At 43.7% G+C, this 15,901-nt stretch overlaps 1 protein-coding gene across 1 annotated transcript in view; it reads right to left on the bottom strand.

Moving 5' to 3' along the window:
• Nucleotides 1-15,901, bottom strand: part of LOC126282413 (myrosinase 1-like) — a 53,157-nt gene that overhangs the window by 28,821 nt on the left and 8,435 nt on the right. Inside the window, exons 2-5 of the mRNA XM_049982070.1 lie at nucleotides 11,725-11,858; nucleotides 10,540-10,674; nucleotides 7,131-7,253; nucleotides 1,487-1,670 (exon numbers count right to left, since the gene is read on the bottom strand). Coding sequence (XP_049838027.1) covers nucleotides 1,487-1,670; nucleotides 7,131-7,253; nucleotides 10,540-10,674; nucleotides 11,725-11,858 — 576 coding nt within the window. The remainder of the gene's footprint in view (nucleotides 1-1,486; nucleotides 1,671-7,130; nucleotides 7,254-10,539; nucleotides 10,675-11,724; nucleotides 11,859-15,901) is intronic.

Genomic DNA, 15,901 nt, shown 5'->3' with positions numbered 1-15,901 from the left:
CACTTTTTGTGGAGCATCACTCAACAACAGTAGAACGCAATGTAATATCCATAGTTAAGAGCGGTAACCGGTGCTTTCTACAAAGGGCGACTGAGTTCAGGACCGCTGCGGCAGCCGTTGTCGGGTGCCAGAAAATGGATCCCAGACAGATGTGGGGCATGTGGCATTCAAAGGCATGCAGTCTGCGAAGGAATCTGTCACAAAAATGTTACTGGTTGGAATTGTAATGACCGATTTATACGAAAGTAAAAAACATCGTATTTGCTCTACCATTGCACTCAATGGCTTGAGCATTCAGGGAAAAAGGCCCTTTGAAAATTTAGAGGATGATTGGTGTCGACTGTAAGACGTTGGTTGCATTCAGACAACACGAAGTTTACCGATAGGTCAAGGGTTTAAAATGACAGAGGTCCTCGAACAGAAGGCACGACTTTATTCAGAAGCTGATATAGCCTACAGGGTCGCCAGTTTGTACAGACAACGCTATCTACGAATACTTACATGTTCTTTGTCCTATATTTTGTTCGGTGCGAACTGTGCGGTGTCTGGCCGTCGGCCAGGTTTTATGGCAAATAGAGTACGTATCAACAACAGCAGTAATTCTAATGGTTACAGTAATGACCATATATGATATTACAGTGTTGTCAGTCTCATTGGCATCGTCCTTAATAGTTTTCTTACCATGTTATTGTGGAACTAGAGCAATGGCATAATGTGTGAGAAGCTTAGCAGCAGTACGTATGTAATCACACATAGAGAACTATTTGATTTGTCCAAAGAAGAGCTTGAATAAAAACAAGGATGAGACGGGGATATAAATAATTATGGAAAAGGAAACCCGGGATAGCGATGACAGAATGAAAGAAACATTGATTATCTTTTGTTCCAAATAAAGAAATATCGAATATTCCTAGAGGGAAATTTGGCCTACGACACCATATGAAACACAAGAGTCGCCGTAAATGCTGCTCGATGTTGGAACCAACACAAGTAAACTGCTGCTTGTTTAGAATGGATAAATAAATAAGTGAATTAACTCTTTATTCTCGTAATGTGTTACTGTTGACGACGACAGTCTGGATCAAATTGGAAAGCTGTTGTTTTAAGGATCCTAAAACATAATGTCATGTTATGGGGGTACACAGTTAACATTGCATTTCCATTTGAATCTAAGTGATCGTGATTTTGCAGGCATGGATTCAGTTTGTCTATGTTTTTTTAACGTTGCGAGTTTATTATAGACATTACTGTATTAATTTTAATATCTACAGAATGGGGCTGCGCGTGATGACGTGGCTTTAGGCCGCGAAACTGATTGTGTTCTAAGAAATAACAATTTTAACAGCTGTTAGCGGAATTCTTCCTAACATCATGCATTTTATATAATTCCTAGCTGATTAATCTGTAAACAGTGTACAGACGCAGCTGCGGTGTAGCAACACGTAATGTTCAACTCCGCTGGTCTGTCTCCTAGTGAAACGCTCACCGTTCTGAGTGGCACGGAACTGCTCGTCATACAGGCGGTAGACTTTTCCATGGGCGCGGATGAGGGTGTGCGCCGCCAGGTAGTTGCCGATGCCCGAGGCATTCTGAGAGGGCGCCTGCCAGCCCACACTTGAGTAGCCGCTCGTGACTGCCACGGGCTCATTGAACGTGATCCACCACTTCACCTGCAACAGCGCACAGTCTCTTCTAAACGGGACCTGACTTAGAAATAATTAAGGCATCAAAGATTCACTTCTCCAGACTCCTACATTCCCTCCCCTCATATGTAACTTACAATCACCTCAAATTTCAGAGTAACACAAAGCTTAAAATTTTAACAATAATAACGACAAAGTAAGTACGCTGTGCAACAATATTACAGGATCTCTTTTTGGAAACCATGTGATTGTTTACCATTCCGATTCATAATCTTGAAACTTGTCTCAGTTACTTACAACCTTCCTCTGTAATGATGTATTATGATGCAAAAAACGTGACGCAACTGCGACGTCACTAACGCGCTCAGGGACGCTTTTGTCGACACATCAAAACATAAGAAAAGGCCACATCTCAGAGGTTCATGTGAGTTATATTACTGATCACTGTGGCACGAAATTTTACCGCATTCTGCCAAACCCCACCACGGATCAGTCACACCGTGGGAAAGTCGTACCTGCTCTTACCCTAATGTCACGCTTTCTATTGATCCCCTGGGAGAAAGGTCAGGACCACAACAACGAACGATAAAACCACGCTGTTTTCTTGTGGATGGCCGAGGAAAATATGGCTCTGCTCTCCCTCGCAAAGGTGGCAAAAGAAAGAAAGAAATGTGTGTGAGAAGTGGAGGGTGCTGCGGGGGTGACAGTCTTGCCATCGTGTGACACGTCTACGTTGGCTGTGGGCAGAGCTTTTTGACGTCGACGCCTTGCTGTTTGAAGAATTGCCGGGCCCGAGGGTGGCTTTGCAGCACGTCATGCTTTTTACCATTGCAGAGTTAGGTTTAGATACCTTTGGGCCAAAATTTCAAACTTATAGGCCAAAAGAAAACAATTAAGGCCTTTCAAAAAAGTGATCCTTTAACTCTGTTGCTCAGTGTAAAGTGTTTTAAAATAAGAAATACTTATCTTCTTTACCCATTTGTGCACAGTATACTGCTTTGTCGTAATGTCCAAAATATTGCAATAAAGATAAAGTCAGTATTTTTAAAAGTATTCATCCCAAAATTTGAGAAGTATTTGTCTCATTCAAATAATTTAAAAACCATAATAGAAAACACTCTCGGCTTTGAAAACATCGTAATTCACACTATATAAAGATGTGTGTTCTTACTATTGAGAGTATTTTTTTAGAACTAAAATTCTGAACTCGTATTTGGAGACATGGCGACATCAGAAATTTTCTATGGTGTTGGAGGAGGGGGGATGGGAGATGCTAGGGGTGCGCAGCAAGACAAAAGAATTGTCATCTTTTTTTTATAAATCCTTCAGTATCGAGTTGTGTAATGCCACAAAACTAAATTGTAGGTGAGAGAGTTGATGGTTATCTACTCACCAGAAATCACTTCTGTGAGTCTCCGTGAACAGTAGATTCCAGATTTGCAGAAAATGTCCCAGTATGATAGCAAAGTACTCTTTGAGCCAAGAGTGCTGTATGAGAGCTCCTCAGACTGTGATAGGTGGCGAGGACAAGGCTGTGTCGAGATGCTATCAGCAGTCGTGGAACCAACACAGTTTCTTCAGAAAATACGAACATAAATGCAAAATCCCACTAATTTACTGTTGTGAAAAGTGAAACAACCATCGGCATGTACCCCCGAACAGCCATCTTGCTCTGCTAGTACGATCTGTAACCCATGCTCCGTCATCTTAGTTCTTGTAGTTCGCTCTGTGTACCCGCCTCTGCGCCAAATTTACGACAGTTCGATGTCTTATCCCTGACTAACTTTTATCACTTGTCATTTTGTAGAAGTTTTTCACTGATGATCTTCATCAACAAGCACCATTTTAGAGCGGAAGAAGATAAGGTGTTATGTTCAACACTAGGAAAATACAGTTGTTGTTACTAACTGTCTTTAAATTTTCTGTACATTGTGAAAATTCCAACGATAGTTTATGTTTCAACAGGTGTCAATCGTGGTTACTACACAAAGGAACAATAATATTTACTTACCGGAAGTACGTACCTAAAGAACGTTTACTGACTATATCTCGTTGTCTTCTCATAATCAACTACTAAGTAACAGCAAGAGCGAATTCCAAAATAATATGTATGGCACGTTCAGTCACCTGACACTTCAGGTGGAAATGATTACTGCCGTTCGGCAGCGCTCCTCCCATTACCCCCACCCCCCTCCCCTCCCCCGGGCCCCCCCTCCCCCGTCACACACTGCCACTTGTACACTGGGTTATATGCATGACTGATGAGGTAGCCACATTACGCAACATGTTGTTGGGGATTACGCGCCGTGGAACCAGAGGTGGGAGTCAAGGGGCAACATTCAGCAGCTTTCTAAATTGCGTTTCGGTTTTGCACTTGCCATGGATAATGTTTTACCTGTCTTCTCAAGTTTAGTTGTGTGACAACACGTGGTGATTGGAATCTTTCTCTGAGTTAACTATCTGTAAATTCAACTGGTTAACAAACGAGTTTCACACGGCAGTAAGATTATGTCTCAAGACTTTGCAAATTTAGTTTTGTGTACTTTAGCGTCATGATGATTACACTACTTTTTCATACAGTACTTCTTACATTACTTCACTAATTCTACAACGTGTACCCAGCCTCCACGTTTAAATACTTAATATTTGTTTCATATACAACGCGCCGCTTTCACTTATACTGGAGCTGGCTCATGGGCTTGGCAACATATACGTCCAGCGCTGGCATTTATCTTCTATAGGAGGTCACAAAAGTCATGACATACCTCCCAACCTCGTGCCGGACCTCCTTTTGCCCAGCATAGAGCTGCATCCCGACATGGCATGCACTAAACAGGTCTTTGAAAGTCCCCTGCAGAAATATTGAGCCATGCTGCCTTAACACCCGTCCATAATTGCTGAAGTGTTTCCTGTGGACGTTGTTCATGAACATATCCCTTAAATGTTCGATGGGATTCATATCGGGTGATCGCTCAAATTGTCCAGAATGTTCTTTAAACCAATCGCCAAGATTTATGGCTCCGTGAAATGGCGCATTCTTATCCAAAAAAATTCCATCGTTATTTGGGAACATGAAGTCCATCCAAAAAATGGTTCAAATGGCTATGAGCAATATGGGACTCAACTTCTGAGATCAGACCCCTAGAACTTAGAACAACTTAAACCTAACTAACCTAGGGACATCACACACATACATGCCCGAGGCAGGTTTCGAACCTGCGACCGTAGCGGTCTCGCGGCTCCAGACTGTAGCGCCTAGAACCGCACGGCCACTCCAGCCGGCATGAAGTCCATCAGTTGCTGCAAATGGTCTCCAAGTGACCAACATAAGCACTCCCTGTCACTGATCTATTCAGTTGGACCACCAGGACCCTGTCTACTCTATGTAAACACAGCCCACTCCTCTATGGAGGCACCACCAGCTTGCACAGTACCTCGTCGACATCTCGGATCCATGACTTCGTGGGGTCTACACCACACTCAAACCCTACCATCAGCTCTTCGCAACTGAAATCGGGTATCATCTGGGCTTGTCATGGTTTTCCAGTCGTCTGAGGTCCAACCAGTATGGTTACCAGCCCAGGAGAGGCGATGTCGTGTAGTTAGCCAAGGCACTCTCTTCGGTCACCTGCTGCTGCAGCCCATTAACACCGCATGTTGCCGCACTGTCCTAACAGATACGTTCGTTATACGAGCCAAATTGATTTCTGCTGTTGTTTCACGCAGTGGTGGTTCTCTGTTAGTACTGACATCTCCACGCAAACACCGCTGCTCTCGGTGGGTAAGTGAAGGGCGTCGGCCACTGCTGTGTCCGTGGTGAGACGTCATGCCTGAAATTTGGTATTCTTGGCACACTCTTGATACTGAGAATCTCGGAATGCTATATTCACTAAAGATTTGCGAAATGGAATGTCATATGCCTCTAGCTCCACCTACCATCGTGCGTTCACTGTCTGTTAATTCCAGTAGCGCGGTCATAATCACGTGGGAAACATTTTCACGTGTATCACCTGAGTAAAAATAACAGCTCCGCCAAGGCACTGCGATTTTATACGTTGTCTACGCGTTGATACTTCCACCTGTATATGTGCGTATCGTTAACACATGACTTTTGTCACCGCTCCGTAGTTTATCTGCGTAGATTCGGCATCGTCATACATTATGGTTTCCATCACACAAGTTCTCAATTTTTAGGTTATCAATCAGTGACAGGTGACCAACAAATTTGTCCAACACGAACTGTTCCTATAACTGCCGATTTTAGTACAATTTGAGGCAGTACCGTATGAGGTTCACAGTCTATTTTCTAGTCTAGCTGTTTACTTGCACGTAACTCCGTTCCTTCGTAACGCTTTGCGCATGCTTTGTCGTCTTCGAACTTAAGTTGTCAAATCTGATTGCGTTGTTAATGGGCCAGATTCAGTTTCTGGGGGTAAAATTCAAGGCAGAAGCCAAGTCCTAATCTTGTGTGACCACTCATGTACAGTTTTTAAAGGAGTGGTAGACTTACGAGTTGGTAGCGTTAGCCGTACATAACGAAGAAGAGTCTGTGCACTTTGAAGTCACAGGACTTGGCCGCACCCACATTTCTTCCTTTTCTTATTTCCAGCATATAATGGACATTACACAATGGAAATGGAAATGAGCGTTTGGCGTCATTGGCCGGGGCCGCCTTGGTGCAGGTATTACTACATTCGACGCCACATTGGGTGTCCTGCGCGTCGGATGGCGATTAAATCCCCATGATGAAGACAACACAACACCCAGTTCCTGAGCGGAAGAAATCTCTGATCCAGCCGGGAATCGAACCCGGGTCCCTTAGGACGGCAATCCGTAACGCTGACCATACAGCTATCGGGGCGGACATCACACAATGATAATGCGCTATATTGTTATTACATATGCAGTAAGTACCTTCGTTGAATAAAGTACTGCAGCGCCGGACATTTGGTTCAGTACATAGAGTGTTACGTTAGATTCCTAAAGGTGGAGGGTCTAATACATTAACTAGGCACAATCGCGTTTGCAAATTTTAGTCTGAGTACAGAAGTATCTAGCTTTTTAAGCGTTACGCAGCAGTTACAGAAGATCCTGTAGCCGTGAAGTTACTTACAACTAACACAGAAATGAGAATACAGCCACCAATCCACTTAAATATATATCTTGCCCTCAGAGACAACGTACTGCATTTCTTTTGGATTTCCTATCTATCGTCAGCATCACTTCCTCTGTCTTTGATAATTCCACCTCGTTAATATAAAACATGAATACCACACATCCTCTTTTTGGTCCATCTCTGCTTCGCTTATCCTCCATTATTATATTCTCCCACATGCAAAGCACTTACCTTTATTGAACCATACTGAATAAAGAGACGTGTACTAAATTTGATCACAGTGTTGCAATTTTCCATTCATTAACTTACATTTTGTGCTTAAAACATCTAATAGACATTTTTTTACGGGAGTGAATGAAATTAATACTTACCCTGTCACCAAAATTCTGGAAAAGTATCCTGGCGTATTCAACGAAATAGTCCGCTAGGATGGGGTTTGGCCAGCCTCCGATGTACTGCAGGGCTTGCGGTAGGTCCCAGTGGTACATCGTCACCTGAACACAAATGTGTGGTTCAAGAGCCAAGCTCAACAGGTCACAGCTGCTCACGGTAGTAACCAAAAACGAGCCAGCATGAAACACTGTAAATATCTAATTGTTCCTACTCTAGGCTAATTCTTGTCTTTTGCTAAACTTATTTCTCTCACCCCCTGCCGCAACAGGCTTTTTCTTGGCATTGAAGTGTATTTTCAGTACCATATCATATACAGGCGTTATTATTTCATCTTTACAGTCACTATCATTGCTTCATTACTATGGCTATTAAAGTGATTAAAATACACTCCTGAAAATGGAAAAAAGAACACATTGACACCGGTGTGTCAGATCCACCATACTTGCTCCGGACACTGCGACAGGGCTGTACAAGCAATGATCACACGCACGGCACAGCGGACACACCAGGAACCGCGGTGTTGGCCGTCGAATGGCGCTAGCTGCGCAGCATTTGTGCACTGCCGCCGTCAGTGTCAGCCAGTTTGCCGTGGCATACGGAGCTCCATCGCAGTCTTTAACACTGGTAGCATGCCGCGACAGCGTGGACGTGAACCGTATGTGCAGTTGACGGACTTTGAGCGAGGGCGTATAGTGGGCATGCGGGAGGCCGGGTGGACGTACCGCCGAATTGCTCAACACGTGGGGCGTGAGGTCTCCACAGTACATCGATGTTGTCGCCAGTGGTCGGCGGAAGGTGCACGTGCCCGTCGACCTGGGACCGGACCGCAGCGACGAACGGATGCACGCCAAGACCGTAGGATCTTACGCTGTGCCGTAGGGGACCGCACCGCCACTTCCCAGCAAATTAGGGACACTGTTGCTCCTGGGGTATCGGCGAGGACCATTCGCAACCCTCTCCATGAAGCTGGGCTACGGTCCCGCACACAGTTAGGCCGTCTTCCGCTCACGCCCCAACATCGTGCAGCCCGCCTCCAGTGGTGTCACGACAGGCGTGAATGGAGGGACGAATGGAGACGTGTCGTCTTCAGCGATGAGAGTCACTTCTGCCTTGGTGCCAATGATGGTCGTATGCGTGTTTGGCGCCGTGCAGGTGAGCGCCACAATCAGGACTGCATATGACCGAGGCACACAGGGCCAACACCCGGCATCATGGTGTGGGGAGCGATCTCCTACACTGGCCGTACACCTCTGGTGATCGTCGAGGGGACACTGAATAGTGCACGGTACATCCAAACCGTCATCGAACCCATCTTTCTACCATTCCCAGACCGGCAAGGGAACTTGCTGTTCCAACAGGACAATGCACGTCCGCATGTATCCCGTGCCACCCAAGGTGCTCTAGAAGGTGTAAGTCAACTACCCTGGCCAGCAAGATCTCCGGATCTGTCCCCCATTGAGCATGTTTGGGACTGGATGAAGCGTCATCGCCCGGGGTCTGCACGTCCAGCACGAACGCTGGTCCAAGCGCGGCGCCAGGTGGGAATGGCATGGCAAGCCGTTCCACAGGACTACATCCAGCATCTCTACGATCGTCTCCATTGGAGAATAGCAGCCTGCATTGCTGCGAAAGGTGGATATACACTGTACTAGTGCCGACATTGTGCCTGCTCTGTTGCCTGTGTCTATGTGCCTGTGGTTCTGTCAGTGTGGTCATGTGATGTATCTGACCCCAGGAATGTGTCAATAAAGTTTCCCATTCCTGGGACAATGAATTCACGGTGTTCTTATTTCAATTTCCAGGAGTGTATAACGTTGCCCTTGATTTCCTTAGTCACAACATTCGTTTCCCTTGTTCACCATTTTTCTTCTTTCAGATGCATTTATCAGCTCGTTACCTACTATAGCATCCAGAGTTCAGAAAATATTTTGGTTAAATGTGACATTGTCATATTGGAGCACCAGATCTATTGTAGACAATATTATTTTATTCACAAGAGTCAGCAGTACGTCGTACAGACAACTAGTTTAGGCAACTATTCGGTATCTGGTTTTCTTAACAAGTTGCTGGTTCTGGAGATTTTCAATAAGGGTAAAACCTGGTAATCTGTTATAAGTCCATTCAATGCGTTCAAGACAGTTATGAATTTAAAAAAAAAAACAATAAAAATATAACTTCGTAAAATGTAGTATTTGCTGTCATTAAACTGCATTTACGCTCCATTTTAACTTAATGGGTCTTTTCATATAGATGTAGAGAATGTGGTCAACCGACCATCGTATTTTGACGTTTTTGTGCTTTAACTATTTTCAAATACAATTCATTACGTTGTAGATCACACATTCGGCAGGATGAGGCAACATTTAGATTAGATAAGCCTATTCATCATAATCATTTTGAACAGTTTCCAGTCCCAGGCTGGGTCTGTTTGGAACATAAGCCTCACCATAGAGTCTTGTTTTCACACCATCTTTCCGAATTCAATCCGGCCCAGTCCTCGCCTCTTTTTCCAACACATTTCTCCACATGTTTCAGCCATCTCCCCTTCGCCTACCTCTCAATCGTTTAATTCCCATCTCCATTTCATGAATCTTCTATCAACTAATTCAAAAACTTTATCTTAATTTTTGTTTTTTTATGTTTCAGTTGTATGTCATATCCTTTCAGCGTAGAGGTAAGAGGCCAGCTTTAGCTTTTCTACTGATGAAGAACCGTCAGAGATGACAGCGATGTTCAAATATCGTAAACGGAAATTGTGTTGTGCTCCAAGAGTATGTTAAGACATTCTAAATCTTATAGTGAATTTAACATTACATGCTACAAAAGTGTAATTACTAGTTTTCCTTCCACATATTTTTCTCCTGGTATCAACGTAGTCTAATTAAGAATAGCGTTCATATTTCTGCGTGAAGCACAGATCACTTAAGGGCAAACTGTAACATCTTACAGTGAATGCTATTGTTTTGTCTGCTGAGCTCCTTCTCCATTGGGCAGATAAAGCGCGATATTTGGGAGCAGATTCAATCAGTTGGCCTCGCCGATTCTCAAATAAAGAGATAATGTAACAGTTATCAGGGAAGAGATGAACTCTACCTTTTGGTAACCGTAGAAACACTAAATCCTGTGACGTTTGATTAAAATGTTTTCTTCTGGCTTTGTATATGAAATGTTTATGTAATGGGCTCACTTAAAACTACAAATGAGATTTATTCTTATTATACTTTTACCGACGTGACTAGAAGCTCAACCTCCCACGCTAAACATCTCTATCGACAAATAATGTGCGGTATGCGCTTTGAACAGGCCTTGTTAAAGTGCTTACACTAGTTTCGAGAAAGATTATGCACTTCATGGCACATTTCTGGAACGTAAAACAGTGAATCTCACCATTGGTTCGATGCCGTTCTCGAGGAGCAGATTGATGAGGTTGTTATAGTAATCGATGCCAGCTTGGTTGATCACGTCGAGATCTCCTGTAGGCAAAATTCTCGCCCACGAGACGGAGAAGCGATATGCGGTAGCCTGTAGGAAAATAAAAACTTAGTGCTGCTACTGAAGGCAACTAGCAGTGAAATGCAGGTAAGATCATAAATATTTCCTTAAGGAAGTGATCTGCAGAGCAAGAAAACCGATTTTATTAGTAACTAATTTGTAATCTTAAGTAAGTGCCTTCATTCACAGAGCTAAATTTTTCCATACTGGTTAAAGTTTCCTTTTTTGAAGATTATTACGTATCAGTAACTAGATTTTCTTCATGTTCTCTGTTCCCTACCATTGTATGAAAACGTCCTTTTGGAGTTAGTGCTATATCTTTATCATCGTCTGCTACTTTTCACGTCTGCTACATCCCCCATTAGAAGATTAGATAATTGAACTAATATTTTACCTCATTTCTTTTGTCCTTTTCCGGCTTACCCTCAATCCATGTTATACCCACTTAAGACAGTTTATTAAAGGCGTCCTGTAATTCTTCACTGAGGATAGGAATGCCATTAGCGAATCCTATTATTAATATGTTTTCATCTCGATTTTCAATCCCACTGTTGAACGTTGCTTTTACTTACGTCATTACTTCTTTGGTGTACAGCCTAAACAGCAGCAGTGAAAGACTGCATCCCAGTCCTACATCCTCCTTAATCCGAGCACATCGTTACGGGTCTTCCAGTCTTATCATTCCCTCTTCGTCATATTCCACTGCATGTATAAAACTGACTCGTTCCACATAATACCGAGAAGTCCCTACCATGATCCACGGAATACGTAAATATCTGTTAACCAGGCAACAAAGGACTAAATTGATGAAAAGAGGTGGCATTCGGGCATTTAAATTACACTTTCGTAAAGCATGAGACAAAATGTTACATCGTTTCTATTTTTATATCATATATTTTTAAAAAATATAGCAGTAAGCGTGTGTCGTATTTGATCTCTCTGAATACATTCTTAATTGGTGCTATTCATTGTGTATAAAAGACTGAAGTGTGCGAGTCGGCTTCCATCACTGGATGACGCTTCTGAGATACATACTGGAAACATTTCAAATTATTTGAGGCAACGATATGTTGGACTTACCCCGATGCCTTTGAGAGCCTCGACGTCTTCCGCATACTTGTGGTACGAGTCGCAGGCTACGTCACCGTTATCACCATTGTTCGAGTATTCCGGATGTTCGTGCAGCATATGATCCCAGATGTTTTCGCCTTTACCTGTAACATAGCGTTGAAGACGACTTGAGAGACAAGCGGTGTATGTAGATGTCAGAAAAACTGAAATAATCGAAACACAGGGAAATATTGTATGCTGTCTAAAAGTTCATCATAATCAATTTTCACTTTTTCTGCTTCAGTTTGAAAGATGGTGAGACGGGAGAAGGGCTGTCAATAGTCTCTGGGTTAGTTTGATTCTTCTCCCGTCTTCATTACGCAAGATGTATCTCGCAGGAAATTACGTCTCTTGGTTGATTTTGGGATTTTCGTCCGAAAGAAATTAGAAATAATGCGTTTCTTAAACAGCGTACAGTGCGCGCGTATTTCTGTCATATTAGCCAATATACAGGGATAACCTCAACTCCGACTATAAAACTCCGTTGTCGGGTCGGTGGTGTTTGCTGGGCATATTGTTATAAGGTACGAGGTGTCTCTGGTGTCTCGTTTCAGAGTAATTGCGTTTTGTCAACTTTTTACTGCCCTGTATCTTTGTATCTATATTGAGTATGGAGTATCTACACAACAGTGGCAATCTAGATGGTACGCGCTGCGTCCTGTTTGAAAACGAAACTTTTCCTTTCACTCACGGTTCTTGCTCTTTGAAACGGTAATGCTCATTTTACTCTTTGGCCTCAAGTTTGAATTCGGAGCTGCTCGGCTTCATCTCGGGTTGGTTTTTCCAGCGGTGCTGTACAATAGTTGTATGCGTAGTATCACTGATGGAGATCTGGGCGAGGTACATGTCGTTTATGGGTTCAGTAAATGCAGTGAGAATGCTGCACAGTGACAGTGGACCAAGCTGTAGCTGCAGCCACGGGAACCGTTGTATGTGTGTGTGTGTGTGTGTGTGTGTGTGTGTGTGTGTGTGTGTGTGTGTGTGTGTCTGCCTGTTTGTGTGTGTGCGTGTTTGAGGCTGAAGCATTTTCAGATGTCCAGTAGTTTCAGGGTCTTTGCCTTCGCGTTCTTTAGGTGTTGTATCCATGACAATATTGAATCGAATACGCTTTCGGGGTAAAATTATTACACCTGGAAACATTACGTCGATTTTGATCTGATGACGGAATATGCCACGTGCGGGATTGAAAATATGCTAATAATGGATAAAACTTAAGTTTCAGCGGTTGGAGGAATGAGCTGCTGAGGACATTTTTAAATTTTCTTCAGATGAATGTGTGCCTGGTGACTTTCAACGTTATTATTGGAATTGACGAGGCTTGAAAACAGCGAAGATTTTATCGAATCATGCCGCCGCGAAAGACTCCGAAGACATATACCGATAATAGTTTCTACGTCTCCCGCTAATAGATCGTATTGTGCCGTAGATACCAGAGTGCCAGCTGTGTCTACAGTTTCATAGGGAATGTTCACAGCCACAAGGTTGAGTGTGGTGCAGCTGAGTGAACCAAGCAGAGAACCATACCACGTAGACGTTTTCATGCTTCCTGCCGACAACTGAGCTACTTTGAAAGGCGTCAGATTGCAGCCTTCCGAGTCACGGAACGGTAATTTCTTAGAATTGCTACACTAATGGGACCTGTTGCAACGATGCATGTGTCAAGTGTCACGTGAATTCTCACCCCCTTAGACGACGTTCTGACGCAGTACAGACGCCAGCCAGGGTGGTCGTGTTGCAAGCGCACCAGTGGCTGATTGTCCGGCTTGTGAATCCAGATGTGTCAACAAAAACTGTTGCTAACCAGTTGTTAGCGGTGGGACTACTGGCGCGCTCACCTCTACCCCATGCTCCACTCACACCACAGCACAGACATACGTGTCTCGACTGGTGACACTTGGGTCACTTGGGAAGATGGAATGGCCCACCATGGTCTTCAGCGATGAAAGTAGGTTCTGCCTTCACGCAAGTACTTACCGGTCCTTGCACGTACGACGTGGACCTGGTAACTGGTGTCCCTTAGAGTGCAATCGTCCAAGACCCACTGGTCCCACTGCAGGCCTTATGGTCTGGGTAACAATGAGCTCCAACTCTCCTTCACCTTTGGTGTTTCTGGAGGGGAATGGTGATCCGCAATCGGTATGTGCCGAATGTTGGTAGACCCATTCTTTTTCCATTTCTACTACAGGAACATGATGTGTGGTTTCAACAGAATAACGCTCTCTCACACACTCCCCATGAAACTGCTCTGCGAGACATGTAGCAACTTCCCTGGCCAGCACGATCAAGCAAGTGTGGGATATAATGGGACGAGTAGTGATTTGGGTGAGTCGTCAATCAGCATCTCTTAGAGAACAACGTGAATAGGTCGAGGAGGTGTGACATGACGTATCCCAGGGTACTACTCATGATCTATAGGATCCACTGGATGCCAGAGCTTACAGCTTGCTTGCCGCCCATGGAGGCTGCACCATTTACTAATATGGGTGTTTTAGCGTGGTTCGACATCTGGATCTCAGAGCCGATTGTGCTACTGATCTGTAAAAGTTATCATTTCATCTACTCAATACGCACTGCTGGAAAAATAGATCTTGAGTGAACTGGGAATCTTTAAATAGGTGTACTATTTTTTCCAGCATTGTATAAGGGTCAGAAACCACATAGACTCTTTAACATGTAGAAACGTGTATGTCATTTACAAGTCACGAAAATTAAAGAAAATGTGACGAGAACGTTGAAAGTCAACAGGCTCACATTCATCTGAAGAAAATTTAAAACTTTTCTCATTAGCTCAGTTCTCCAACCTCTGAAACTTAAGTTTTATTTGACGTGTATCTGTTTGCAGATTTAGGATAGGCACAAAAATGCAAAATCATCCATAAGTATGAAGCATTCCAAGGCGTTCCATACAGTGGAAATCCTGCTAGCAGCTATGGTACAGAATTTAACACTTAAAACCTCCTCTGAGGAACATCTTTCTCGTGCTGAGAACGATGAGGCAGCACTTCACCAACCCAGTACTTATAAAAGCATTTCGACGTAAAGGGTCGAAGTAATATGAGTGGGGCAGCCATGGAAGCCGCATTAATGAAATATTTGTACACCATTGGGTCCCTAAGCAATATCTGCCCCTCTTGGTTGCAACAAAGACTGCTATGCCGTTGTTATACCTGACTGCCTAGACTGCCTATGGCACTAGAAGATATTTTGCAAAACAATCCCTGTATAATGCAGTCTAAGTAGGAAACCAGGCTGCATACTCGTCCCCAGCAGTCACAATGTCGACAGTTAATCGACACCTGCTGAGCCCATACTGAGAGCGGCTTGACAGCTAAATGGTCACGCAAGTCCAGATCAGACGACAGTTAAGAATTCGCTGCAAGATCTATCCTACACAGGTCGGTAAAGCGATACTTTTGTAACCTTGGGGGCAGGTGTGGTCCTTTCCTCGTTTGAGAAGAGTTATAAAAATTACCTTCTTCCAAAAGTTGATACATTGTCATCCATAGAATTAAAAAAACCGTAGGTAAATTTTATTTGATTACGTTTGAGAGCATCGCAGCATGTTGCACTTGATTCGCTCATGATGGGGCTCTGTATAGAAAGGGGAAGTTACCTGTCTCAGAATTTTTGGGTCAGAAGTCCAGTCCACTCCTCTCGATGATAACACTGTCACAACGGAATGCTGGATGCTGGCTAGCAATGAAAAGGGTCACCGCAGAATCATCTGCGTCAGTCCTGGAGACACTTCTGGGTGTTGTTTGGAGAGAATCCTGCTTCAGCATTTATGCTGTAGACAGTTAACTGCTTTTACCGGAAATCCTCCTGATGGGTTCTTCTTTCTTAATGCAAGTGGCGGAAATAATAGATTTAAGTAACACCTTCCATAATCTTTTGTTGTTGACCTTGACTGTTCCACTATTGATCAGTACTCTAGATGTTCGAGGGTTGCCTCGGGAACACTCACATTTCCATAGTCCCCAAACTGGAACAATTGAAAAGAGATCTCCATGCTCTCACTGTTTACTACCCTTTTATTTTTCTCCATGTCTTAAACTACCCTTTTGTTCTTCTTTTGAACTTTGTAGCATTGCCAGTTGCTCCTTGTTTACTAAAGCGCGTCTGCCTAGGTGTTGGAGCTTCTGCAATG

This window comes from Schistocerca gregaria, chromosome 7, assembly GCF_023897955.1.
Source record: "Schistocerca gregaria isolate iqSchGreg1 chromosome 7, iqSchGreg1.2, whole genome shotgun sequence".
Lineage (NCBI taxonomy): Eukaryota > Metazoa > Arthropoda > Insecta > Orthoptera > Acrididae > Schistocerca > Schistocerca gregaria.
Note: the sequence above shows the minus strand (reverse complement) of the source record. Positions and strands in the feature narration are given on the sequence as shown.